Source organism: Harpia harpyja, chromosome 5 (genome assembly GCF_026419915.1).
Source record: "Harpia harpyja isolate bHarHar1 chromosome 5, bHarHar1 primary haplotype, whole genome shotgun sequence".
NCBI classification, from domain to species: domain Eukaryota; kingdom Metazoa; phylum Chordata; class Aves; order Accipitriformes; family Accipitridae; genus Harpia; species Harpia harpyja.
In genome coordinates, this window is record NC_068944.1 from 78,255,624 (window position 1) to 78,283,563 (window position 27,940).

At 48.4% G+C, this 27,940-nt stretch overlaps 1 protein-coding gene across 4 annotated transcripts in view; it reads right to left on the reverse strand.

Annotated features, from left to right (window-relative positions):
* Positions 1–27,940, reverse strand: part of ZC3H3 (zinc finger CCCH-type containing 3) — a 179,910-nt gene that overhangs the window by 21,596 nt on the left and 130,374 nt on the right. For 2 of the 4 annotated variants that reach the window (XM_052787848.1, XM_052787846.1), the window contains 5 exons: positions 26,076–26,183; positions 24,422–24,503; positions 21,651–21,806; positions 18,933–19,002; positions 13,027–13,158 (listed from right to left, as the gene is read on the reverse strand). In XM_052787848.1, the coding sequence (XP_052643808.1) occupies positions 13,027–13,158; positions 18,933–19,002; positions 21,651–21,806; positions 24,422–24,503; positions 26,076–26,183 (548 nt within the window). The remainder of the gene's footprint in view (positions 1–13,026; positions 13,159–18,932; positions 19,003–21,650; positions 21,807–24,421; positions 24,504–26,075; positions 26,184–27,940) is intronic. The other 2 variants (XM_052787849.1, XM_052787847.1) reach the window with 1 other exon arrangement.

Consider the following 27,940-nt stretch of genomic DNA (forward strand, 5'->3'; position numbering starts at 1 on the left):
CAAAGAAGGAGGCAGCAACTGGTGGAAGGTCCCGGCTCAGCCCCGGGAATGACGTTAATTAATATTTTCCACGAACAAGCTTGGCAGGAGGTGGCGGAGGGTGGGAGAAAGGCGAAGCTGGGTTACTGGGCCGACCAGCAACCGCCCACTGACCTTACGGGGGGGAATGAGAGGTCCCATCCAGCCCGGCATTCCCAGCTCCATTCCACCAGCAGTTTGCCCAGGTTGAACTTCTCGAGTATCTCCAGGCTTGTCTCACTGCTCGATCTCTCCTTTCCCAGCACCAAGGGATGGCAGGTGGCAAGGGACCAGCAGACAGACAAGAGATGGCAAAGTGCTGGAGCATCTTCCCATCTCCTTGGACCCATGTCCATCTCTCCATCCACCGTGATGGACATGAGTCCAGCACCTGCCTGGAAACCCGGAACACGGCGGTGATAAAAGCACCAAGCAGACCTTCTGGGGAAGGGGAGCATTAAAAGCATGAGTTAATCCCCAAAACTCAAGTGCTTTCTATTTTTTAAAGCCCTCTGCACATCCACACAGCTTCGCCGGAGCTATTACAGGTAGCCCCATCGCCAAGCAGCAGGATTAACCGGCTGGATTGATGTCAGGCTGTTTTAATGTCCCTCTTACCCGCCATGTCTCAGCACTAAGTGGCTGTTGGGAAGCTATCGCTGGAGGTGGTGGAGCTGTTTTCTGATGCTGCTCCAAACTGACAGCCAGTAAATAGCTTTTTTTTGATGGCTTTTTTATACTTGGGTGCAGATGGAAGCAGCCTTAAAAAAAAATTCCAGCTCCCTGTCATTAAAACCCGGAGGACGATACATCCGACCATCATCCAGGCTGTGGAATAATGATGAAGAAATGTAGCTGAGACAATTATACCAAGGAATTTGCTCCAAAACGGATTTCTGCCCTCAAAACAGAGTTTGGTGCCCTAGCAAAATGCTTGCAGGGAAGCGATGACTTCTGATGGCCTTCTCCAAATGCTTGCTAGGATTTAGGATCTACCGAATGCTCTCTAGGATCTACCACAAAGCCATAAACCCTCTCCCTTGGTATTTGCAGGCAATAAAACAGCATTTGAGCTAAAATACCTCTGGAGCTGGAGCAAGAATGGGACTGTGATTTCTAAAATCACTGGGAACATCATATTTAAGAGGCAGCAAAATAGCTGGGAGGGATTGAAGGGGGCAAGGAAAAGCCTTGTCCCTGCAGCATCCATTCCTCTGTCATGGTCCAGCCCAAATAAAAATCACCTAAGGGATGGGGCTCTCTTTCATATCCCATCTCCACCACCTCTTGCCAGCTTCCTCTAAGTTGCCATCAACTGTTTCCTCTCATCTTGCTCCTCCCTGGTTTAGGCGTGTTACTCCTCTGTAACTGGAATCCCCCACGTAGCAAAATGATGTCAAAGAGCATTTCACCTCCCCAGCACGGGTGCACGTGAAACCTCTAGGCTTCAGATCCGAGCAGGAGCAGAAGTACCATAATTGAGCATTTCCAATAATTTTTTTTATTTCAAATGTATCATCTCATTTGGGAATTGCTTCCTGCCTAGTCTTGCTCCTCACCCCCAGCTCTATGCAGACTGGCAAGAGCTTTGCTTGGAGTCACAGCAGCCAGCGGTTGGACTTTCCAGGCTTGGTTTTTGTCCGTGTCCTGCATCAGCCTGGAGGAGAGCCCCACAGCTCTGACAAAGCTGGCAGACAGCGTAAGCCAAAATATAAATAAAAGATACAAGGCAAGCCAAGAGGATGGAGGAAGATCAGCCAGCAACACTGTGCAACTCAGCTCTACTCCAACCCCAAAGTACCCAGGACTAGTTGAGCCACCACAAAAGCAAAGCCACACACATAAGGAGGAATCATCGAATCACAGAATGGTTTGGGTTGGAAGGGACCTTCAAAGATCATCTAGTCCAAACCCCTGACACGGACAAGGACATCTCCCACTAGACCAGGTTGCTCAAAGCCCCATCTAACATGACCTTGAACACTACCAGGGATGGGGCATCCACAACTTCTCTGGGCAACCTGGTTCTGCGTATCACCACCCTCATCGAAAAAAAATTTCCTCCTTATGTCCAATCTAAAGATCCCCTCTTCCAGTTTAAAACCATTGCCCCTTGTTCTGGTAAAAAGTCTCTCTCCATCTTTCTTATAAGCCCTCTTTCTATATTGAAAGGCCGCAAGAAGGTCTCCCCAGGTTAAACAACCCCAACTCTCTCAACCTTTCTCTATAGCAGAGGTGTTCCAGCCCTCGGACCATTTCCATGTCGCTCCTCTGGACCCGCTCCGACAGGTCCATGTCTGTCTCATGCTGGGGACCCCAGAGCTGGACACAGTGCTCCAGGGGGGTCTCACCAGAGCAGAGCAGAGGGGGAGAATCCCCTCCCTTGACCTGCTGGCCACGCTGCTCTGGATGCAGCCCAGGAGACGATTGGCTTTCTGGGCCGCAAGCGCAAATTGCCGGGTCATGTCCAATTTTTCATCCACTGGTATCCCCAAGTTCTCCACAGGGCTGCTCTCCATCCCTTCATCCCCCAGCCTGTATTGATACTGGGAATTGCCCCGACCCTGGTGCAGGACCTTGCACTTGCCCTTGCTGAACTTTATGAGGTTCACACGGGCCCACTCCTCCAGCCTGTCAAAGTCCCTCTGTTTGGCATCCCTTCCCTCAAGGGAATCAATGGCACCACTCAGCTTGCCGTCCTTTACAAACTTGCCGAGAGCGCACTCAATCCCACTATGTCGTTAATGAAGATATTAAATACTGTTAGTCCCAGTACGGACCCTTGAGGGACACCACTTGTTACTGGTTTCCACTTGGACATTGAGCCATTGACTATAATTCTTTGGATGCAGCCATCCAGAAGGTGAATCCCCAACCCAGCATTCAACGCTGCATGGCAACATCTATGGCATTCAATCATTCCCTGCACTGCTTTGTTGAGGAACGCTGTTTCCATCAGAGACCTCACAATCTCAACCATCACACCCAAAAGCCGTGACGGAGCCAGTTTCATGTGGGGAACTCATCAACAGTAATTGCCAACCCCAAATCATCACCGTCAGGGATGGAGGAAGACAGACATCCACCGGACATCCCCTAGAGTGTCATCTGCATCAGGGATGACAGGGGCTCCACCACGTGCATGATTCCAGGTGGCTCAGGGAAGGTGTCACCCACTGCTCATGGGACACAGAGATCATCTGACAACAGAGAACAGATGCGAACAAAGGGAGATTCCAGCATGGGAAGCAAAGACGAAATCTGCACTTCTTTGCGTTCATCTGTACAGAAGTTCAGGTTGAAATCAAGAACTCTCTGCCTCATCAGTATATTCCCACTTTATAGCCATGATTCAGCAACTGCTTTTCCCCTGGACTTTCTAATTTTCATGTTTTGCAATGCACCTTCTTCTACAAAGATATTAAAGTGCAAGAGAGAAAATCACAGACCAATATTTATCTAGGCACTATTATCAACTAGCCCAGGCTATTAAGCAGTTCAAGTTTGCCCTGATAAGCAACATCTTTAATGTAAGCATCTGAATGCTGTTGAAGATACTACAGTTAAATTAAAGTAGCAATAAGAACCCTCATTATGCCATTACAGAGTACGGTAAATAAGATGCAACTGGAAACCCACAAAGATTTCCGCAGTGATACACGGGTAGGATTGGGCATGGAAGAAAGCTGATTAGTTTTAAACCTCCTCTGCAGGCTACAAAGTGTTTTCAATGAAAAGCTCCCATTGCCAGTACCGAGATTTATCACTTACTATCAGCAGCACAGCCATCGTTGCCCAGAGGAGATGCACAAGGACTCAACATCCCCAGTGAGCCAACAGGATGCACCCGGACAGATCTCAGCCAGCTCCAGGCCACCATTCATGATCTTACGAGCAGACTCATTACTAAGTCTATCCATTATTTTTTTTTAATAAAGATTTTATTTACTAATCAGTTTGTTGACTTAAGATTTCTGCTAAACATTATAGGAAAAAAAACAAATCAAGCAGGCAACTCTAGCACCCAGAAAACATCTGTCAACCAGAGCCAAAATTAAATGAAATGGAGTTGCTTTTGTAGTTGATTTTCATACAGCTGCAGTGGACTATAAAAGAGCTATCAAAGGCAGTGCTCTCCATCAGCTATTTCTGAATGATGGGAGAAGGTAAGCCACAAACCTCTCATCCCAGAGAAGGGGCTGCCCCACTGCCCAGGAGTTATCTCCAGTGCCACCCAGACATGCCTGCAAGCACCGAAAATCATCAGGAAAGTTGAAGTCCACTCAGCAGACCATGAACCCCCAGCTGGAACAGGTGGATACATGGCTACTGTCTGCAGATATGCCTAAAATATCACTAAAAACTCCTGGCAAACAGACCCAACACAATGTGGGTCAAAATGAAGGTGAGGGAGCCGTGCCCCGGTGGCTCTCCATGCTGAGCCTGCACCGGCACTGGAAAAAGGATGCCGATGCATCCACCTGGCAAACTCCTCTCTTCTTTCCCACTGCACACACATTGACATCCTACCTGAGAAAGCCCAGAGAGGGCTCGTAACCTCTAAAACCAGCTTCACACACGCAACCAGCATCTCCGTAGCTAAGACCAGACGTTTCTACCACCTCTCCTCCACCCGAGCCCAAAACAGCTGTGTGCAAGACGGAGATAAATTTAAATCTTAAATGGCTCTTTCCCTCACATAAGCAAGAGAAGGGGGAGGAGAAGCTGCTGAGATGCTTTAATGCGACACCTCCTCATCACACTCTCTCCTGCTGGAAGTGTATAAAATGGATCATCTCTTAAGAAGAAGCAATTTGCTGATGTCCAGACCCTAACGCCCAACTTTCATGAACGCAGGCGGTGAAATCTGTTTGAGGTTTGATTCTTCTAATAGGAGCAGAAGTGAGTTTTATTCCCAGTGCAGGATGTGTTTGGTGACAAGGAGGTACAGAGCGAGGTGTCGGGGCTCAGCAAGCCCATCCCCACATGGGTCATCTTTAAAGATTTCACAAAGATGGAAGAGAAAAGTGGTACGTCTCTGAGCAGCAAAATCATGCAAGTCTTTCTCTTCTTCCTCTTCTCCACCCTTTGACCAGCTCGGTTCGTTTCACTGATTTACAGCTTTAATACCCCACCCTGTTCCCTCCTAGGCAGCCACTCATCATGTTGAGAGGTCCATCGATCTCATCGCCATTTCCCCATGGCCCCTCTGCTCAGGTCCGGCCAGATCCTGCACACCTGCAAGATCCTGTCCTTCCCTATCCAACGCCGCAAGCGTGTCCTGCTGCCACCAGCTCTCTCTGAATCAAAGGGGAGAGGAAATTGGAAGCAGTTGTGATAGGATCATAAAAGGAATAAGATGGAGGTACAGCCAAGATATATACAGAAAATTCCGGATGGCTCAAAGCTTAGCCTTCCCTGTATTCCTCCCTGTGCTAATACCAAGAGGAGAGGTTTTATATTAAAACTTCTTGCACTTCAAACAGCCCCCCTTGTAGCTGGGCATGGAGGAGCTTCTCAGCTTGATTGGGTCTAATTCAGCATAACAATGTCATGGAGTTTGGAGATGAGCGCTTCGAGCCAGGTAAATCTGCTCCTGCCGCAAGCTAGTTGTCTCCAGGCATCAGCCCTGAGGCAATTTGAAAGAAAAATCATCTGCATTTGAAACTTCTTAGTCAGGCCCAAACTAAAAGCATGGGCCAAACGATATGCACATGAAGGAGCTGCTTAAAGTCTCACACAGTATCTGAAGGGCCTCCAGGAGAGGAGCAAACCTTCGCCGACCCACTGATGCAATGCTGAAGACCAACAGGTACGAGGCTGCCACCCAGAAAATCGATCTGGAAGAAACTCAGCCTCAAAACACGGCCTCTCTCGATGCTAGCACGCCTGGAGGGAAAGGGGAGGGCTGTTTGCAAAGTTGGGGTGCTTCCCTTCACAGCCCCCAACATATCCAAAACCTCTCCCAGATCCTCTCTGGCCACAGCCAGTACCAGTTTTGGAGGGACAAGATCAAGGAGCAGCCTGGACCTTCAGGATTTCCACAGCCAGAAGATGTTTAACAACCCTCAATGGACTTTTCATCCAGAGATATGTCCACGTGCTTCTCCTCTAAGGGAGAGGTTGGAGCTCTGAAACGGCAGCAGTGAGCATAGAGCAGCTCCCGTCCCACCGCTAGCCTGCCCACAGCAATGGGGACCTTGGGGAGAAGGAGCACAACCGATCAGAACAGCAGGATGGAGAAGCAAGAAATCATTCCTAAAGGATTTATACGCACCTTAATAATTTACTGTGATTCTTACACTTGCTAGACTCGAGAAGCTTCTGCCATTAAGCACCTCCAGGTTTTTTGTTGTCACAAAGTCTCTCAACGCTGCAGAAAGAGGAAAGCCAGCGTCCTTTACCTCCACACTATATGTGACAGGTGCTGTGGTGGCCACCATGACCACCTGGGACAGAAGTCCAGGATGATCAGCAGGCTGGAACACCTCTCCTAGGAAGAAAGAGCTGGGATTGAGAGAAGAGAAGGCTCCGGGAGGACCTTATTGGGGTCTTTCAATATAGAAAGGGGGCTTATAAGAAAGGAAGAGAGAGACTTTTTACCAAGTCCTGTAGTGACAGGACAAGGGGCAACAGTTTTAAACAGAAAGAGGGTAGGTTTAGATTGCATATTAAGGAAGAAATTTTTTATGATGAGAGTAGTGAAACACTGGACCAGGTTGCCCAGAGAAGTTGTGGATGTCCCATCGCTGCAAGTGTTCAAGGTCAGGTTGGACGGGGCTTTGAGCAATCTGATCTAGTGGGAGATGTCCCTGCCCGTGGCCGGGGTGTTGGACTGGATGATCTTTAAAGGTCCCTTCCAACCCAAACCATTCCATGATTTGATGAAAGATGGAGATGGAGTGTAATTACAGAGCTGGGTATCAGCCAGCAACTACCTGGATGAACGTGCACAGGTAGGTTCCTCAATGACTGCATGTCCTCAAGGAAAAGGCAAGCTGGCTGGGGGTCAACCTGGGACCAAAGGAGGGGGAAAAAAGACCTAGAAAGTCCAATATCTGATGGCTGTTGGCTGTGAGAAAAGAAAAATGCTGTTTTAGCCAGCAGGCAACAAAAAAACAGCTGAGAACATGCAATATGAACAGCGTTGATCTTCACCGTTCTGTGATAACAGATTAAGGGGAACAAGGACCCCAGGCTGACACTCTCCATCGTGAACCGAGCACTGGATAATTAAGAGAAAACCCCAAAGACATTTAACTGTTAGCTGCTGCTAACACAGCTCCTGTGGCTTCTCCTAAATAAATGTATTAAATTTAATATATCAGACACATGAAATAAGCTTATGGTAGGAACCTGTTAAACTGCCACCAGAAAAGCAGAAAATAACCAACCTAACGCATCATCAGACTAGAGAAACACAAATGAGAACAAGGCGTCAGCTAAGAAAAAGTCCCCACATCTGAATTTTCTAAGAAAAATCAAGCAGCTGCCACTGTGAAAAACACCACACTCCACCTGGGGGAGGAAAATGATTCTTCCCAAGTAAGCAGCACTTCCTCGGGCGGTGTGGGCTAACCAGACTTACCCCTCCTACCATGAGCTTTGCCACTATTTTACGTGGATAAGGTGCAAACCAGAGTTCTGGTGAAAGGCTGTTGGCCGAGAAACTCAGCAGGAGTGAAAAGATGGATTTTAGGAGACCGACGGGTAGTCCCAGCGCAGGTCAACCATGAGCATCCCTGCTGCGATGGCAGGTCCCCTAGTCAAGCTTCGCCATCGGGAACGGGGCTGGTTGTGCTGGTCGGGGTCCCTGGGAGGGATGGGTTACCAGCAAACGCTGGAGCACAGAGCCCCCGCTTACCCATGATTTATTCCAGTACATCTCCCCGTGCCTTTTCACGGTAGCCTCGTTGTTTAATCTCACTGTGTCTTACTGCTTAACAGTTCCCACGGGGGAACAATTTACCCACAGGCTTTAAGGCAGCTGATGGAAACAATATGAAGATAGGTATTTAATGCGGCACGCTCGCTAATGTACACCATGGGGGAAAAGCTTATTTAATACAAAACAATTTTACAGATGCAGCAGTTAGAGGGGACCGGGCTGACTCGCTTGCCTTTGCTCTGACACGCTGCAAGGGCTGGAGGACGCCAGCACCAAAACCCACCCCAGCCACGATTCTTACAAATACAGTTTATTCCCCAGTAAGTCATGTTTTGTGACTGTAAAGCAAATCTCACGGCACCTGCTCCTTGGGGTCATCTATGGATGTAATGCAAGTGCTTGCCGTAATTCCCAGGTCCAAGACCTCAGCCATGCAGAGATCTCGGCTCACAGCCATCCAATATCACGACAGCAGCCCGACATGCAATGCACGTTTTCACCCTACAATTTCCTTTAGGACAAGTATTATTTCGTATTATTTCATATTATTTGGGTATTATTTCAGAAGCCAAGTGTGGGCGCAGCAAGGAGAGCGGCTTGGCAGAGAAATCGCCTCTTGGACAAGCCGATCATCTCTCCTCTCCAGGCTTGCTGGCCATGCAGCCCACTCACGACCACATCTTCTCCTGCTTCTCCGTAGGCCCGGGAGACATGCCACCGTGGCTTCGCTCGCTGGCTACCTCATCCCTTGCGCCCACCAGCCTCACCCAGTCCTCTCCTAGTGAACCCATGCCCCAAGCCGAGATGCAGGCATATGGGAGGAGGGACGGGGAACCAGAGAGGAGCTTTTACCGTAGAGCAGCTCATTAAAATGTCTTTGGAAAACCCTGGGGAGCACCTGCAAAAGGCCCCGTTTCTTCCTCTCTTCCCACTTCCCCCTTCAGGCTTCCTCCAGTGCAGGTGACCAGCCCAGAGGGACCAGCCTCACCCAGCATGACTGTTTCGTGGTGCTGGTGAAGGTCAGGGATCTCCACGCAAGGCAGCAAGGAGACTTCCATGGTGGGCACCACGTCATGGCTTTAGCTAAGACATGTATGACATTGTGTTTAGAGATGATTCAGGCAGCAGAACTGTTTGGAGCCGTATTTCACCAACCGCTTCACCAAGCTGAACTTGCAGGTTCCTCCACTCCCTTCAGGAAGCTGTAGGTCCACGTAAGTGCATACAGGTTGGAGAAACTTCCCAATCCATGACCGAGGAACCAGTGAGAATGCTGGAAAACAAGGTCCTGGCTCTGCTACCAGCTCCCTCTTGGAAACAATTAATATTGGGGGCAACATTCTCTTAACGAAGGATGTGGTTACGCTCTTGTACAGGAGCTGTCCCCTCTCCCCAGGAGCAGAGGGACCTTTACCCTCTACAAGTCTATGTTCCTGAAAAAGGGACTTGGGAATGCAAATTTAAAGCTTTCTCACTTAATTCTAAGTTCCTGATGAAGCCAGAGTGGGCCAGTCCTGGCATCATTTGTACAAAGACTCGTGCAGTTGGAGTTACAGCCCATGAGATGGGTCAAAGGCTGATCAACTTGGCCTGAACATCCTGCAAGACATTCTAGAAAGTACTTAAGAGGCAACACTGCCAATGACACTTGATAAATTATGGATAATAATGGACATTTTTTATGAAGGTCTGATAAAAATCAGAAATCGTGCTTCTTCGGGGGAGCACAAAGAGGAAAACACAGCTGGGAGAAGAGCCCAGTGTGCCAAAGCCAAGCACAAAAGAACCTAAATTCCTAATTACTGCCCGTCCTCGTTTGAGTTTATCCGCCGAGGATGCTATGCCGGTGTCACACACCTTTGCCGTCCGCACCCTTTGCGGTTCAAACCGCAGGCAGACGGCTCTCGACGTTCCTCGGACAGGGAAAGGCAGAACGAGAGAAGATTTACTCCCATCCTAAATTATTCAAAAGAAAAGGGACTGCGCATCTTTAACAAGCCATCGTTTTATGAAGCAAGGTTAACATTTTTACTTGATTCAGTAGAATATTATAAACTCTCCGGGGTCCATTTGAGGACTTTCTACTTTGAGCAAAGGCATGGACTCAGCACTTTTTATATTATTTAGAGAATAAAATTAACCCTTAATGGCCCAAGCTGGTATTTCTCCTCCCCAGTTAAATATGGCCCGCTCAGCAATTTCTCCCCATATATAATTACAGGCTGCTATCCATCATCTGTAGGAGAATGCTTTTCTGACACTCTAAAAGTGACACGGTAAGCACTTTTACTAATAGAATAAATATTCTAAATATCTCTTTTATATTTTCATTTAAATTGGAATACTTTAAAAATAATTGTAGGGACCCTGCCTGCGTGGCTAGTGCTGTGCTGGAGGGAGGTGGCAGGATGCCTTCGGAGGAAGTGTTTTCCTTCAGAGGAAATGTTTATCCTGCACGCAGTCCCCTCCATACACTGCCACAAAAAGTCATTAGGCACAGACTAATTTATTAGCATTTCCCTTCACTCCTGCTGATGTCCTGCTTTCCTTAAAGCTCTCACTTTTGGCTTTTTTCCCCTTCCTTTTGCCTGGTTTTTGCTCTGTAGCAGTTTCCTTGGGAAAGGATGGGTTTGCCTTGCAGAAGGCACCGTCCGCCGTTGTGTTTGGGTTCTGGGACAGGCTGGTGGCTTTGCATGATGACGCCACGATGATGGGCACTGAACACCTCCAGCTTCACTTGCTGGGTTGCACCTCTGCCAACAAATGCTACGGGGATGAAGAAAAGGAGGTGAAGAGCCCTTTGGTGCTCCAGCCCAGAGCAGCACATGGATAGAAGCATCCGACTGCTCATCCCAGCAACTGCCCTGGTGAAAAGCAGCCGAAATCACGAGGGAGTTAGAAATCTCCAGGAGCAGCAAGTCTAAGCAAAACCATGCTTAGGCAGACACTTATTCATGCGTTATCTATTAAATGCAATAAAATAATATCATTCCATAGGCCCGCTGGGGCATATTTGGGATGGTGCCCTGCACCTAATGAAACAAAATGATTGTTTCATTAGCGGCTCTTTTTTTCAGCTGAAGAGCCAACCTAAAGCAGTGCTTGCAAAGTTCATGTCGTGTTTTCAGTGTGGTACCTGGAGTCTCCAGCTCAAGGAGGAGGCTTTCACTATCTCCTCCTGTTCGCTTGCTGTCGGCTTGTGGAAGCAGCTGAACCAAGCCAGGACATAAATGTGATGTTTTCTTCCATATCAAACATGCCTTAGAGGCAACTAGCAATCTCCCCAGAGGGAAACGGAGGGAAGAGGATGGCCTCAGGATTCCAACCTGACCTGGAATGTTTCCAGGGATGGGTTATCTACCACCTCTCTGGGTAACCTGGGCCAGTGTTTCACTATCCTCAGCGTAAAAAATTTCTTCCTTGGATCTAGTCTGAATCTCCCCTCTTTTAGTTTAAAGCCATTACACCTTGTCCTATCGCTATAGGCCCTGCTAAAAAGTCTGTCCCCTTCTTTCTTACAAGTCCCCTTTAAGTATTGAAAGGCTGCAAGAAGGTCTCCCCGGAGCCTTCTCTTCTCCAGGCTCAACAACCCCAACTCTCTCAGCCTGTCTTTATAGCAGAGGCATTCCAGCCCTCCAACCATTTCTGTGTCCCTCCTCTGGACCTGCTCCAACAGGTCCGTGTCTGCCTTGTACTGAGGACCCCAGAGCTGGACGCAGTGCTCCAGGGGGGTCTCACCAGAGCAGAGCAGAGGGGGAGAATCCCCTCCCTCGACCTGCTGGCCACAATGGTCAAAGGATGAACATTGTCAAAGGATGAGCAGAAATCCCACTGTATAACCCAGCTCAAAAAAGAAAAGCCTGGCAGCTCTCAACTAGAGCAGAAAAGCACCATCTCCATAAATCTCAGAGTCCACCTTTGCTTTATTCAAACCCGGTGGCAAATTGGCTGGCTGCCCCTTCTGAACTATGACTGCTTGGGGACTCTGGGTGACAGCATCACCTTGCAGGTTTGGAGAAACCAAGCAAAGGTGGCCCATATCTTGTTCATGGGACTCAAAAGAAAACCACATGCTCTACTAATGAAAGAGTGGTTCACACTAAGAGGCCCAAAAAATTATTAAATTAATGGAAAACAGCAAAGAGGAGTCAGATAGGACAGTCACTTTGATTCCCAGGGGAACACCAGCATGGCCAACCCTGTCCCTTTGCCACGAAGTAAGGAAAGGTGAGATCCTGCAGCGTAGCTCCGTGCCACCAACAAACCAAGCTTGCTGCCACCCACTTCTCACAACACTTACAAAGACGGAGGGAGCCATGAGATGTCGGAAAAACCTCAAAATTTCATTGTTTTGCATGTAACAGCCCTATAATTCCTTTGGAAACCAGCAAGTGGCAGCCAGCTCCAGGCTCTGCTCTGGGAAAGCTGCTCTCTCTCGAGCTCTGTGTGTTATGTCAGCTGCCATAAGCTCAAGGACAACGTTGCAAGTTTACCCAGGTTGCACATAAAGTCCATCTAGGACTTCAGTGCATTGATCTAAATTAGAGGGCCCCCAGGACCTAGAGGTGGGCTCCATGAAGCCCTCAGGTACATATCTGGGCACAGCTTGAGGCTCAGTTGCTGCAGGCTAGGTGAGCAAGGGTGCTCTTGCTGCTAAGACTGAGCCACAAGTTCTAAGGCTCAAGTTTTAACCTGTCATGGAGCCAGCGTGCAAAATAAGCATTAATGCCTATGTTTTTTCTATATAAAACAGGGACTCATAAGCCTTTTTTTTCACTTCTCATCTATTTAACTGAGCAGTTTTCAGGGTAGGTGCTATCAGCGCAGGCACCCGACTCCAGTAACACGGACACCCCGGGGAAGCTTTTCCTGGGGAAACACCAGCACGACAGTTGTGAGCTGCAGCCTTTGTTTCCTTTTTTTTCCTGCCTGCAAGGCAACCAAGCCACTTTGCCCATCACCCTTTGGAAAGGCACAGGACTGCTGTTCATCACATCCAGGTGTTCAGCAGCTTCCAGCTCTACGGCTCCCTTTGGTGCCGTAGCTCGCGCGAAAAACAGCTTGTGGCTTCGGCAAAGGCGCATCTGTCCCGGGACCCCAAGAGTTGGTCCCCTCTTTACCTTTTCTCCCATGGGGCAATAGCCTTTGAGGAAATCCTGGCACACTTCTGCCTTCCTGGACACATAGACGTGGCTGTACGGGCAGTTACTGTTGCTGCAGATCCCCTTCAAGAAGTAGGAGCACACCGGCATCTGCAAAGGCAGAGGATAAGAAACCCATTAGCGCTCCCCCCGACTCATGATTAGGAATAGTTCCAACACCCAGAACTGAAATAAAACCATGACACGCGTAAAATAAATACACGCCTTTTGCCAGCCACTGATCCCAGAGGTATTTTTAGCTCTTCTATTGGTCTCCTGCAAGGCAGCTCCCTGACATTACATGGTCCCAGTGTATATATGCACAGGGGACGAACATGCTTGCCTTAGCATCCTTCAGGATGCTGGGGACAGGGTGGAAAGCATGAAACTGCCACCAGAAAGAAAACTGCCTCTGTACAGCATGAGGAAGGGATGGGGGAATCGTAATAAACTCTGCTATCATAAGGGCTTTGCTGGCACGACGCACGTGGCAGGTTCATCTTTTGCCAACACTCCCCTAACTAATCTTGAAGAGGAGAGAAGGGGCGGCTGCTCCCTGGGCTCCTCACTCGCAAAAGGCACTGAGCTGAGCACACCGTCGCGTGGCCAAGGACTGAGAACGCCCTTCCCGAGGGGTGATGCAGTGGCTGCGATGGGAACAGCGGCGCAGAGCTCACAACCAGCCTGGCTGCATTCTCCCATCGGGGGTTCTGGCCATCGCAAAGGCACCTGCGGGTGCCCCCCTTATGTGGCTCTTCCATGGATACGGAGCTGGCTGGAGGGTGCAGAGCATGTGGTTAGATAAAGACTCCAAAAGGTGGGTCCTAGCAAGGGGGAAAACAAGTTCTTGCACCTCCGCAAGCATTTTTTAGGGGGGCTGCATCATGGGAAGGCATCAGCCTGGCACCCCCCAAGGGCTGCAAGCGATGTGATGATGCCTGTCCCTGTGCGCTGGAGGAGGGATGCTCCAGAAGGGAGGGAAAGGAGGAGGAGAGCCCGGGCTCCTGCCGCAGTGGTCGAGAAGGAGAGCGGTCAGATACACGGAGCAGAGCCCCGCTCCCACGTTCACCGCTCTCAAGCTTTAGCAGCGCAACAGCCGACGGGGAAAAGCAAACGAGCAGGGATCCTCATCGTCCTCAAACCACAAACTTCACCTTCCACCAGCTGTTACAATTAAAAACAAATTACCAGCCTGCTGCGATATTTCAGCATCCTTAACTCACCGGCTACCACAGGCAACTTCCCGACCCAAATAGGCAGCTGCTGACGGGAATGTGCGCTTCCCGAAGCCGCTGCGACTCCGATCCGGCTCCTCCTGCTCAATCCCTTGCTGCTTGCCTACACGCTGAATTTCCTTACTGCTCGGCACAGTATCGATCCCTCCGTTAACTCGGTAGCATCTCAGTCCCGCCGGTCCGAGCATCCCCAAACTAATATTTACAATTCTGCAATAACCACAGCTGAGGCTATCCGGAAAAATCCCTTTCCCTGAAGGGCACGTTAGGGTTTTAACTAAATTGGCTCACTTGAGCCAAAGAGAGAAATAGAAGGAGGGGGAAGCAGAGAGGAAAGAAAACAAAGGGTGCTTTAAAGAGAAGAGTTTATTTTTAATTGTCTTTTAACTGCAGACATTAACATAAAGGACAGGGCTCTGGGGCTATCTTTTTTGGTGGTGGTGGTGTGACCGTAAATGATTCCCTTAATGTAGTTTTTGATATAGAGCCCAAATTAGCTCTAATAAAAAGGGATAATAAAGGCAGCTCTTCTACAAAACTAAACTCCTCCTAGCTGTCAAGCCTGAGCCATTATCAAGAGGAAGCAGCACTCTCATTTCAATTAACCTTGTTTGCACCCCACTACGTCCACACAAATAACAATAACATTAATTCAAGGCACTGGTGCGGTGCGTCCGTATTAGACAGCTTTGACTATGTACACGCTTTGGAGCCAGCAGCTAATGAACCCGAAACTCAACGTGAATTTCCAAATTGCTCACAACAGAGTTTTGAAGCTCTATTAGGGAGAAAAATGCTGATTCTTTTCGAGTTCCTCAAGGGGAAAAGCTGTTGTAGCAGCAGCGGGCGGTTGCCCGAGTCCTAGCCTCTCGCTAACCTTCACTCACAAACCCATTCGTTCAGATTTACCAGTTTCTCTCAATCACCAGGATGCGCCGGTGGCTCTGCCCCGTCGCGGAGAAATTCCCTGCACATCGCTTCGACGGATGCTCCTTAGCCGAGGGCTCTGCCCTGCATCCCCTGTGGAGCAAAATTCCCCAACCGCCAGCTTCCCTTCTCCTCCAGGCTCCTTTTTCCATTGCCAGAGGGATAGTTTGGTTTTTGAAAGCATCTACAAAGCATCGTGCCCATCTGGAGCAGCCCTCCACCCCAGAGAGCATCCTCTGCTTGGAGCAAGGGGTTTGCTGCTTAGTATGGGGAAAGCTCCCTGCTGCTGTGACAGCTGAACCCACGCAGCTTTCCCGTAAAAAAGAGAGGGATTGTCCCCATTTTTCAGTGGGGAAACTGAGGCACGGGATCACCCCAAGGTTCAGCAAAACCGTGGTCCTCAAACCAATAGCTAAGCCCTGCAAGCCCTTGGCCCTCCACCTCCTGGACTGGGTACAGGGCCCCATCCCCAGTGACTTCACACCGAGGTGAGATACATGACGACAATACCCTGAAGTTTCTCTGATGAGGAGGTTATGGGGTGTCCCCCCATAACCACAAAGTGAAATCAAGAGTCATCTAACAGGGCATCAGCAAAACCGGACACTCCCAAACCACAGGTGACACCACATCAACATTAACAACAAGAAAAAAATCACTTCATTGCATTAAAACTCCAATTCAAATAGCCAAAAACAAGCCGACCCCCCAATCCCTCATCTGAGGAGCAGGTGGGATCCGCTCCAAAAAACCCACGAGCGGCGGGAAACCGCTGCCTTCCTCGGCTGAGCAACTTCACCTGCCTTTCTCCGCCGCTGATAAATGATGCTAACGCCACCTTTGCTAGTAATCACCCGGGTTAACAGGGAGCTACGGGAGTTGAAAAGCAAAGTCGCCTCTCGCTTTGGGTAGCAGCATCCCCGCAGCTATAAATCACCCTGAAACAGGCTTGAACTCTGCAGAGGAGGTTGTTTCTCTTCCAGCCCGCGCTGAAGACAAGGTGGTGAGCGGAGACCTCTGAACCGTCCCCGGGGCGCCTAATTCTGCGAAAAATAATCCTCCTTCCCCACGGAGTGCGACGTGCATGGCCAGAAACATGTGCTCTGAAAGCATTTGTTTCTAAGGCACATAAGAGAGCTCGCACCTGCCTGCTTCGTTTGTAGGCTTGTTAATTTAATGACTCATCTTGGGTTTAGAGGATGCTTCGGTAGCGGTGAACTGCTAGGGAAAAAGGTGAGATGGGCAGAGGCCACCTGCGCCCCGTGAGACCCCTTCCTAGGGATTCTGTCCCCAAAATGCCATCGGCAAACCAGCTCTTCTGCAAGAGACTTCAGCATGGCCACTTGTTTTTAATTCAGTTTTATTACCACAATGATATTATTGTTATTCTTCCCCGATTCCTAACGGGCAAGGCGCTGCTAAGGGGGAAAGGTTGAGTTTTCCATGCCATGCTGCAGCCATCATTCTCCATCTATCCACCCAAAATGGAGCCCAGAAGCCAAAAGCTTGAGGTCCTCCTTGAGGCACCAAGACACACCGGTGTTTCTAGAGGGGAAACTGAGGCTACATCTCCACCAGCAAATTAAACATGCTGAGGAATATTTCCGCGTACCAAGACCACCTGGCACAAACCCATCCGCATCCAGCCATCACATCCTTTGATGGACACGGCTGCGGCTAAACCACCGACTGTAAGGGTTCCTCGGCCACCTCCAACTCCCAAGTCTCATCCAGGTTTTTGCCCTGGGACCAAAACCAAGCTCCGGCACTAATGCTAAAATACCATTTAACTTGCTGGTACAGATGTAAGCCAACGGTCCTGTGCAGCCTGGATGAATATCAATCCTTTGGCTCAGAGGCGCAGGCAGTGGGTTGAGCGCTGCTGTTAGCACTTGCACATCACTTACTCAGGTTAAAAGAAGTTGCTGGCCCCATATCCACTCCAAATCTGCATTAAATATAACAATTCTGGATACACCAACAGCCAGTCCCTTTGCAAAGCTTCCTTCTTCCTTGTCTCCTTTATTTCTGAAGCCTAACTATATGTTATAGGAAGGAAAAAAAAAACAAACCAGCCCTTTTTCCTTCTATCAATTCTCATCCCCATCCCTCCTTTGACATGCCACGAGTCAGGGAGTACAGCTGTCCCCAGTCTATCTTCTCTATTTTATATACTCGTGATTAAGTGACTCTGAAGAGAGATACATGTAAAAAACATATGGTGCTTTGTGCCTCGTTCAGAGCGACTCTGCTCACCGCCAGGATAACTTATGAGCTCCCCACTGACAACGAACGTGCCTTAGGCAAATGGAGGGAAAGGGAGACAAGAAAACTGCGTGCCCAAAGGCAAATGCTGTTGGAAAAGGTCCTGTCCCAGATGCTGATGAGACCTGACATCCCATGGGTTAAATGCTTTACAGGTCAGTAATTGCACTGTAATTACCTACATGATGCCGTAGATGGGGAAAGGAGGACTGTGATGCTCGAAGGGACTGGGGAGAAGAAGGTGCTATAAGGACAATTCACAGGGCACGGACTAAATAACCAAAGCTTGAGTAATTAAAAGCAGCGCTTCCAGATCTGGCATGGCTCAGGCGAGCTCCGGTCCCCGCCGTGCCCCAGGCACAGCTGCGACAGCTTTGACAAAGCTGCTTTCGACACATGACATGCCAGAAATACAGCCAAGGGGGGCTGCAAACTCCTCGAGTGACACGATGAAGGACTGAGCCTGATGGGCTTCTCTGGGAAAACCAGTCTTCATTCGCATCCCCGTTTCTGGCATCTCCATCCCAACAGCGGAGCCTTGACACCGGAGCCGATCACAAACTGCTCCCCACACAGTGACACCGCTCTGCTTGGCGTTTCAATACCCCAGTAGGATTAACCTTACTGCTGTTGTCTGGGTGATCCTTTGTAGGAGAGAAATGATCCTCCAAATCCGTCCAACAAAGCTGAAATGTAAATACGTGCTTGAAGCACATCCCAGCTCAGTGAAGGACCCGCAGCTACACTTAACCTTCAGCACCTACTTCGCCTCGGCTTCAACGCTTGAGGTCTCCAAAGCTATGTCCGACCGGAGATCCTAGCCACTGAATGGAGGTTAATCTGCTAAATCGTCAACCGATAATCACTAAAAGAAAACCTAATTATTCTTCCACCTCACTCTGTGTAATAAAACCGCAGAGCCCCAAATGCATCAAGAAGGTTGAAAATGATGATGAACTCAAAAGCCATTTTGCCAGCCAGTTTCACTGCCTGGCTTTTTAGAAAGGTTAATTTTTACCTCCAAGCTCTTGTATGTTAAAACATCCTCCTCCTCCAACCCCAGCACAGGGTGATTTAGAGGGAAGGGTGATCTTACGAAGGTAGCTAAGGATTAGACACAATTAAACACTTCTCCACTGCTCTTTCTCTCCGATCCCTGGAGTTTAAGCATCCTTAACCCAAAGCACATTACCCAACACAACCCCAGGTGCTCTGGTTTCCAATCCGCTGCTTAATGCATTCATCTACCGATTCACCGCGCCGGCTGAAGAGGCACACTGTGCTCTCACAACCCTATGGTGAGCCTGAACAGCTTGGCAAGCAAACTACAAACGAACTCTGTTGGAAGCAATCAATGAGGTAGACTTCCCTACAACCACCAGAGTAGGTCCGCTCACTCGTAGAGCAGGTCCGCTCACTCGCAGAGCCGCACCATGCTCATTGGGAAGCCATACAGACCTTGTCTTTGGACACCTTGTGGGAAAACGAACAGGTCCCATCTGTCTTCTTGCATGTGCCACGGAGAAACCTGTAGATACACCAGAAAGAGAGGGTTGAGCACGAGGTGGGTCACAAAACACGCCGTTTTAAACACCAAGCATCTGTCTTGCCCCATTACCACGTTTGCCCCAAGGCCACAAATACACGACTGCTGCCAAGCTCGCTGTTAAAGCCCATTTCACACCCTAAATTGGTCTGAGTCCTTCTTAGAAGAGCAGCTGATACTTCCTGATAGATTTTATTCTTTCATTGCATTTGGCTGCTCATTAGTAGGTAGAGCAAGGCCTGTACCCCAAGGTTCAGAGATGATGCTCCCAGGAGAAAGGTCCTTCCTAGAGCCCTGATTACACCAGAAGCTGGATGAAACACCAGGAGGACCTCCGGGTGTGAGTGGCCAACAACCAGGAGGAGCAGAGACAGGCGCACAACAGAAATCAAGATCCCAAAGCATGTGAGGATGTTTGGACTCAGAAGTTTTCCTAGGAGCTACCAGTGTGGTAGCAGATTAATAAAATACACATTATCATGGGAAGAGCACTGGTCTGAACCCCCCACGAAAGGAGACTCCAGGGTTACATGCTCTCAGTTGCACAGCCTTGCATGGAGGTTCTGGAGCACAGAATATGCCCCCAGCATTATTTATAAAATCTGGGTAAATGTAGAGCTGAGCATGGAGAGATTCATTAAAAATAAAACAAAATTGAGAATGGTTTGAACAAAGTATAAATGGGAACATATAGATGTAAGAACCAGCTGGTTGATGGCAACTAGGTTTGCAGATGATTGCAATCACAGCGTAGCTATGTGCACCTCCTCAAAACAACCAGATCTGGAAAATAAAGGACACCCTAAACCAAAAGCAGACTGAGAAAATTAAGAGATGGTAACAGAAAGCTGAAGAACAGGATTGGAGGTAGAAAGCACCAGGGTAAGGAGACACAAGACCAGGAGAAAATCAGCGTTGTCCTCTAGTGATTCATAGAAATGGGGCAGGATGGAGACCCAAAAGACCTCAAGGACCAGCAATTCCTGAAGTACGCAAGGAGCACAGCCCAAAACCAGACTTGGTCACCAGCATAAGAAGAACCAAGGATTCAAAGCGAGGACTCAGTAGCTGGCATCCCTTGTCCTCTATGTCACCAGAAGTAATCCTGACCAGCTACCTCGGACACATGCATCTCAGCGTTCATGAGGATGTGTTATGGGAGAATGAGTGAAAGCGAGTGAAATCAGTTAAAAAACCAATAAATCACCTTTCCCCCCTATATGGTCTCCCATCGAGCTTTGTGCAACCTCCAAATGATTTCTAGCACAGCAGCAATTTTACAGAGAAATTACTCAAGGAGTTCATCAGTGGAGTTGGCTTTTCTACACTTTTTAAACGACTAATAATATAGTTTAATCAACTGTTGGGCAGGTATAATGAGCTGGCAACATGAATCAGTTCTCCTGTAATAAATTACCAAGTCTCGTAGCTGCATGGCGTCACAGGCTGAAGGATTCAAACCTGTTGCATGGATCCAAGAGGATCTGAGAAATGCTGCTAGAAGAAATCACTCGGTGCATGATAAAGGCAGGCTCTCAAGTCACTCTGCTCAGATCTGCACCGCTCCGACATCGGTACCAGGTATTACCCAGGATCCACAAAATCATTCAAGTCAGATGGTCTCTTTGGGGACTAGCTAAATGCTTTAGCCTCTAAATTCCACCTGGCAAACCCTGATGGCATCCTCAGCCTGACAGCAGTAAGTCAGTCACTAAGGACTATTATTCTGATTATATTTAAGAAATGTTAATTTTATTTTATTACTAATCCTTAAAACACTACTCCGATTTTTTAATTTTTTTAGAGCTTCCATACTGCAATATGGAAGGTTACTTGTAAGACATAAACGTCCTGGTGATGGTATCCACCTCCAAAATGTGAAATAAATATTTCTGTAATCCCTACAGGTTGTGCAGAACAACCAAAACGTGTGTATTTAACTTGGAGGCTGGTTGTGTGGTGCTTTATTAGCATTAATAGGTGTAAAATGCTGTGTAAATTTAGGGAAAAATTACCAGAAGAGATTAAATAAACCATCATTCTCCAGTCTGGGAAGTCTGGACAGAGAGGGGAGGACTATGTAGTTATAAGTGGTGACTAAAAGGTGATTAGGGAATCATTATTCCATCTTTCTCAAAAACCATGAGGGAGGAGGCACCCACCACAATAGTCAAGCAGCCAGTTGAGGAAGCACTTCCCACACAGTCCATAATTCAGTTGTGCAACCCACTGTCATAAATACCACGTGTTAAAGGAAGGACTAAATAAATTCACAAAAAAAAAAAGATCTGCTGACTATTACATGATGATGGTTTGGTGGCAACCTCTAGCGATTGAAAAACTCACCCTATCAGGCTGCAGGGCTTCGCTGCCAGAAGCTGAGAGGTCCCAGCCAGGAGAAAGAGCCCTTCTCTGTGTGCCTTGTCTTGTCCTTCTCCTGTAGGTTACCTGCCAACCCAATAGGGTTGGGTAGACCCTAGGCCTGACCCAGAACAGCTGTCCTCGTGGTCTTACATTTCTGTTATCAGGTTGTTTCCCTGGGGAATATCACATGAGCAAGCACCAAAGCCAACCAACGCCCCAGTCTACTGTGATGGGCCAAAGCATGCGGTTGCTGCGTCTATCCATACCTGGTACAGACGGCCACCTTTTCTGGATCGTGGATGTAGGGGCAGCTGTCCCCGCGATTACACTTGCCGAAGCGGTTGTAGTACATACAGTATTCCTTCTTCTTTTTCTTCTGCTTGGCTTGACGAATGATGGCCAAACTCCGCTGAACAGCACGGCTAAATGAGAAAGACAGGGTCAGGTTACATCTCCAACTTCAACACAACAATGACGTAGAGAAGACAGCTCAACAGCACCTGAAATCTCAGAGGAGCCCAAGTTTCACTCTGAAGAGAGAGCGAGATATTCAGGAAGTTCGTGCTGGGCCAAAAGCTCTTAGGTCTTTTTGGTTTTTGGCCAACTTTACCCTGAATCTTTAGAAATCTGCTTCGTGAGGCCAATCTTCCTGGAAACATCTGCATTTGGTACAAAATCACCCCATGCAGCAGGACACGTTGTGGCCAACTTCCTGGAAAGCACCTCTGCAGAAGCCAACCCTGGGGAACAACAAGGCACCCAGGAATCAGCCAGGTGCCCTTGCGGTGATGACACCCACCGCATCCTGGGCTGTATGAGCAGGAATGCAGCTGGGACGATGAGGAAGGGGATCTGTCCCCTCTATTTGGCACTTGCAAGACCACAGCTGGGCACTGGGTCCAGTTTGGGGCTCCCAGTACAACACAGACAGTGATGGACGGCAGTGTGTCCAGTGGAAGCCACCAAGATGATTGGGGCTGGAGCACAGGACGTCTCAGCAGAGGCCATGGGCTGATTTGCTCAGCAAGGGGAAGGCCAAGGGGGATCTTATGGTCCTCTGTGACTTCTTAATGGGATGGTGTAGAGAAGGTGGAAGCAGACCTTCTCAGAGAGACATGTTGGAAGGACAAGAGGACAGCTCTCCAGAGATCCCTTCCCACCTCCATAACCGTGATTCTCTCCCATGATTTTATGAGCATGGAGAGACCTTCCTGCAGTTTTGGGGAACACAGTGAGGCAGAAAACATCCTCTCCCATGCTGGGCTCGTGCAGCACAGGATGCAAATGCTGAACAGCTTAGAGGGCACTTCAGCGTGAGTCCCTGCCAGCTGGCCTGCTGCTATTCAAGGCCTTCAAGTGGGCACCTGCTTATGAACCTCAATGAATGAGGGCCTACGTGACGGCAGCAGAAACACAAGGTAACACCAAATATCAGAAAAACTCGCTATTAATTGCTTGGTACCACTAGAAGTTACTTAAGGATATAAAAAGTTGCTTAGCACACGTTTCCCATAAGCTTCCAGCTGAAGAGGTAATTACCCAGCAGCTATAGAGTTGTACGGGACCAGGAGGAAGAGGGGAAGTGTTGAGATCTGGGTGAATGCAACACTATGGAGGGCACGTTTGATCTCTCTGAGCAGATAATTAGATGGTACAGCATGGTCAACCCAAGTTTGCAGAGGACACAGTGCTCTGGATGGGGGCAAACAAAGCCACTCACCTTAGGTTCTCTGGGTAGTTGTATGCATTGCTTCCTTAGAGACTAAGGATAAATATTTATATATAAAGTTATTTTAATATATGTATAATATATAAATATTATATAATATTTATGTATTTCCACAGTCTTGGCCCTCCTGGTGCGAGAAACACAGGTCTAAGGGTCACAATAGCATTACCCACGATAAATACTTGCTCAAGGAAACTATTTTAGGGGTGAATGCATATTTTTACCTCTATAATTCTTGGTTGTCTGCAGCTCTTGAGTTAAAATGCAATGAGAAAAAGACAACTTCATACAGCCAAAATACTGAATGCGAAAGTCCCATTTCAGCATCACAAATGCCACCACCTCTCACATTACAAATGGCTCTGGGGGACACCAAGCCCCACCACAAATTGCTTCGTGGCACTTGAGGTGCTTCCAAAGCTAACCCAAGGCAAGCCATGATATGGCATGATAAGCATTTAAAAAAAGATCATTTCTTTGCTGAAATTATGATATTGAAAAAAAGGCTCTCCCATAGTCAACACCTCGGCTACTTGTGATACCTGGCCAGGTCACCAACACATTGATCTGCAGAGAAAGCATTTCGAAGCTGGACTTTAGCACCAATTAACTCCGATGGTAGATTTTAAATCAGTTGATATTAGTGGTAGGATATGATAAAATATAGCTAGAATTTGGCCTTACGTCTGTATACAGACATCTGGAACAGACACACTTTGGGAATAAATTTTAGTCTGCTACAATTAAGAGGGACTTGTCTGCAAACACTCGTACTTAAGGCTGTGATGACATGCAGCACAGCTGTAGCACAAAAGAAAAGGCAAGGAGAAAGCTGGCAGGGCGTTGAACACCAGCAATGTGCTGTCGTTCTCCCATACACAGTGCTTTCCAGTTGCCACATGGCAGGTTCCCAGTTTGTGGGTGGGACAGAGAGAAGGAAAACCTGCAGGTTTGCTGGGCTGAATTGAGATGGGTTTCTCAGAGTTGGGGTAAAAAACCCAAAATACTGCTTGAGAACAATACAGTTGATTTTAAAAGGGACTTTCCAAGCAGGATTTGGCATTCTTTGCTCGCAGAAAGGTGTTGCTATCCATTAATAACCTTTCAAACCATTTCCAAGCAGAAACCGCGGCCTTCTGCTGAGCTTACAACCACCTTGTAGAGGCTGGGGGAAAAGCAGGGGCCAGAGTTTCACCAAATAAACAGCCAGTTAAATAGCTGCGTCTCAAGCTTCTGACACCATTCTGAGCATAAATCACAAGCAGCATCCAGAGGGGGAGCATGCCATTCCTCCCCACAAGTACAGACCTGGCGATGTATCGGCTCGTAGCTGATCTGTTCAGGCAGCCGGATGGAGAGAAGCCAGGACTGGGTGTACAATGCAACCTCGCTGTTGGAAACAAAGAAGAAAACATAGATAATTTGCTCAGAATCAAGAAATTTTGCAGGAACTCATGCAGCCCTCAGTATCTTAGGTCAACAAAAATGATTAGAGGGCTGGAACACCTCTCCTATGAGGAAAGACTGAGAGAGCTGGGCTTGTTTCAGCCTCGAGAAGAGAAGGCTCAGGGGAGACCTTCTTGTGGCCTTTCAACACTTAAAGTGGGCTTATAAGAAAGAAGGGGACAGACTTTTTAATAGGGTCTGCAGCGATAGGACAAGTGGTAATAGCTTTAAACTAAAAGAGGGGAGATTCAGACTAGATCTAAGGAAGAAATTTGTTATGCTGAGGGTGGTGAAACACTGGCCCAGGTTGCCCAGAGAGGTGGTCGATGCCCCATCCCTGGAAACATTCCAGGTCAGGTTGGACGGGGCTCTGAGCAACCTGATCTAGTTGAAGATGTCCCTGCTCATGGCAGGGGGGTTGGACTAGATGACCTTTAAAGGTCTCTCCCAACCCAAACTGTTCTATGATTCTATGACTCTACAATCTTATTGCTTAACCCAAAGCAGGCAGCTCCCAGAGCCTGGATGGGTGAAGATGCTCTTTACGGACCTCCACGTTGCCAGCACCTCCTGAGCGTCCACGGCAAAAGGGCTCCTTGCCAGCTCCAAACACAGCAGGGACATTTCCCCTCGGCACCTGAATGTGCCAAAAAACCCCTCTGGGCAACTCGCACGCTTGCACTATCAGTCCAGGAAATTTCCACGCTTGGCTTGGCCGCTCCCCGCAGCCGGCCGGGGAAGCCCAGCGCCTGCCTTCGATACATGCACGCACATAATTAAATTGTCCTTGACTGGCGTAGGAAAGAATGAATTGAAAATAAAGGCCATATCTCAGCTTTCCAGGTGGTATGAGAGCAGCTCAGTCACTCACCTGCCAGCCCAGGCATGTTGGGGAGTGAGCGAGTGGAATTTGATAGTGCGGCAGCGCGCTCTCCCCACGCGCGAGCTGTCACTCGGGCTGCCGGCGTCGGTGAAGCCCCATCTGTTCCCTCTGCAAATAAAAGCAGTTGGCGCAGGCGCGATGTCGGCACCGGCGGCACATGCCTGTCGATCAGAGGCATCGAGCAAGCTCCGTGCAACTCACCGGCAAGCGCGTTCGAGCTTGCCGCAAGCGCGTCGAGTATCAGCTGGGCATTTGAGCCACCGCTGAGGGTTTTTTTGCATTTGTTTTTTGGCTTCCCCCTCATCACAGAGCTGCCTCACTGTAGGAGCGTCTTTCCAACTCGTTTTCAGCACTAAAATAAATGCACATCAACTTTGGGTCGCTCCGAAGATGCTGCAGAGCATCTTTTAGCGAGGACGTGGGTTAAGAGGCCAGCGCACTCGAGCAAGGTTGACCTCCCAGCTGATGCAGGGAGAAAGACCCAAATTAAAGTCTGACCATTAGGGTAGGGATAGAGCATCCCTCAGCCCTTTGCAATTATGTTTAATGCTCCTTAAAGCAAGCTCAGCAGGACGGGCTACACCAGGAGCCGGCTCCCCAGGGCAGCAGACAATCTCTCTGAATATTTAATACCCGGGCATAAAAGTGGACTCTCGGGGACGAACACGCTCCCGTGCTTGTGTGCCATCCTTTTAGTTAAAGCAGCCTGACAGCCACATCTTGGCCAGAAAGGAGGAATCACTAAAGAAATAAATAGATAAGTAAATAAATAAAGGGTGCAACAGCCTCATGCCACTGGTTTTTAATTTATATATAGAAAAAATACATCCATGGCATAATGTTTGCAGGGGGAGTTTGCCCAGCTTTTATGTTCTGGCAAGAAGTCATGCTATTATACGTGGACAGGCAATGTGCATCTCCCATTACGAGCTCTTACTGTGAATTAACTCACAGCCTGGAGGCAGTTTAACAGCCCGAGAGCCAGTCCCATCCACGGCAAAATCCGGGTAAGATGCATCCGTCCGGCATGCCAACCAGGTCTGGCAAAGCATCAGACTGGCAGCTGGCAAAGAAACTCTTCATCCACGCTTTCCCACCACCTAATTAGTCACCCCACATGCAAATCCTCTCTGAACTATTAGAAAACCACCTAAATATTTACCCAGGAGGAGACAGCCCAGTGGCTCCGTAACGCTGCCGGTTAAGAAGCTCCGCAATTACACATTTTGCCGTCGACTGGGATTTATGGAGAAAACTCAGGCTCCAGCACGATGGTATTTTTAGAAGCTTTTGCATCGTGCAAAAAGAAGTTTAAATACAAGCAAGGCTCTGTGAGCACCAAAGCAGCAAGGGAGGAAATGCAGGAGAGTGGGTTTGATGTCTCAGACCTTTAAGGAGGTCCAAGGAGCCCAAGTTTTGATTTTTAGAGTGGTTATCAACTCAGGATGCCCAGTTAGAGCTGCTACCAAGAGATTTGCATTAATAAATACAAAGCATCTGGTATTTTGCAGACAGGGGAGACTCAGGGTGTATCTGTATCATCAAAGTAACCCACGCGGTGTGACACCAGGGCTGAGCAAAAAAACCCGGAGAACTGGATAAGGGTTAAATTAAAAAATTAGGAACTGAAATTTGCTGCGGTTTGACTAAATTAAACAAAAAGCCGAAATAATACCCCCAGGGCTTGACTCTTATCTCTGGGAGTCTCATTTGGTCCAGACATAACACACTTTTATTTTGCAGGACAGATGCCAGTCCCAAATCTATCCTGTTTTTCTCCCTGATTGCTCTCCAACCGGGGAGAGCATCAGCATCGGGACGCAGCGGTGCTGTCGGATCAGGAGAGCAACTCACACATCCCATATTACGCTTTCCTCTATATTGCAAAAGTCCCTCGCTGCAGAGATTTAAATAAGTGGCATGGCAAGTTCCTCCCCTGTGCACGCTCAAAGGCAGCGGGAACAACAGGGGGAGAAAAAAAAAAGGAAGGAAAAAAATAAAAGCTGCTGGGGAAAGCATCAAGAACTGCACATTAAGGGCTTTTTAACTGATTACACACAGCACGGCGGCGTCAGGCTTGATATTTTATACCCTGCATAAGGGACAGGTGTTTTTCTCTCTCTGCTTTTTTTTTTTTTCCTTCTTAATGATTTAGTCGGTTTGAAGCGCATCATCTGTAAGGAAATACACAGCCCATGCAAACGGGGTTGTTCCTCTTAATGCATCATCCCAACCTGACACTGGCTGCTCCGGCGGCTCTCGGTGTTATCAAGCGCGAGCGTCGAGAAGTGATTGTTGTACCTAACCCAGCCGCAAGACTCGACGCGTCTCTCCAGAGGGAGCAGGAGCTGTCATGTTCATTAAATGCATGATTACAGCTATGATTAATAGCGGGGGCTACAGCCTAACTCCTTTTTTTTCCCCCTGCTCCTCTGAAGGAATCCACAGCCGAGCGGTCCCATGGTGTTTTCCACAGCGTTTGCTTCTGCTCAGCCCAT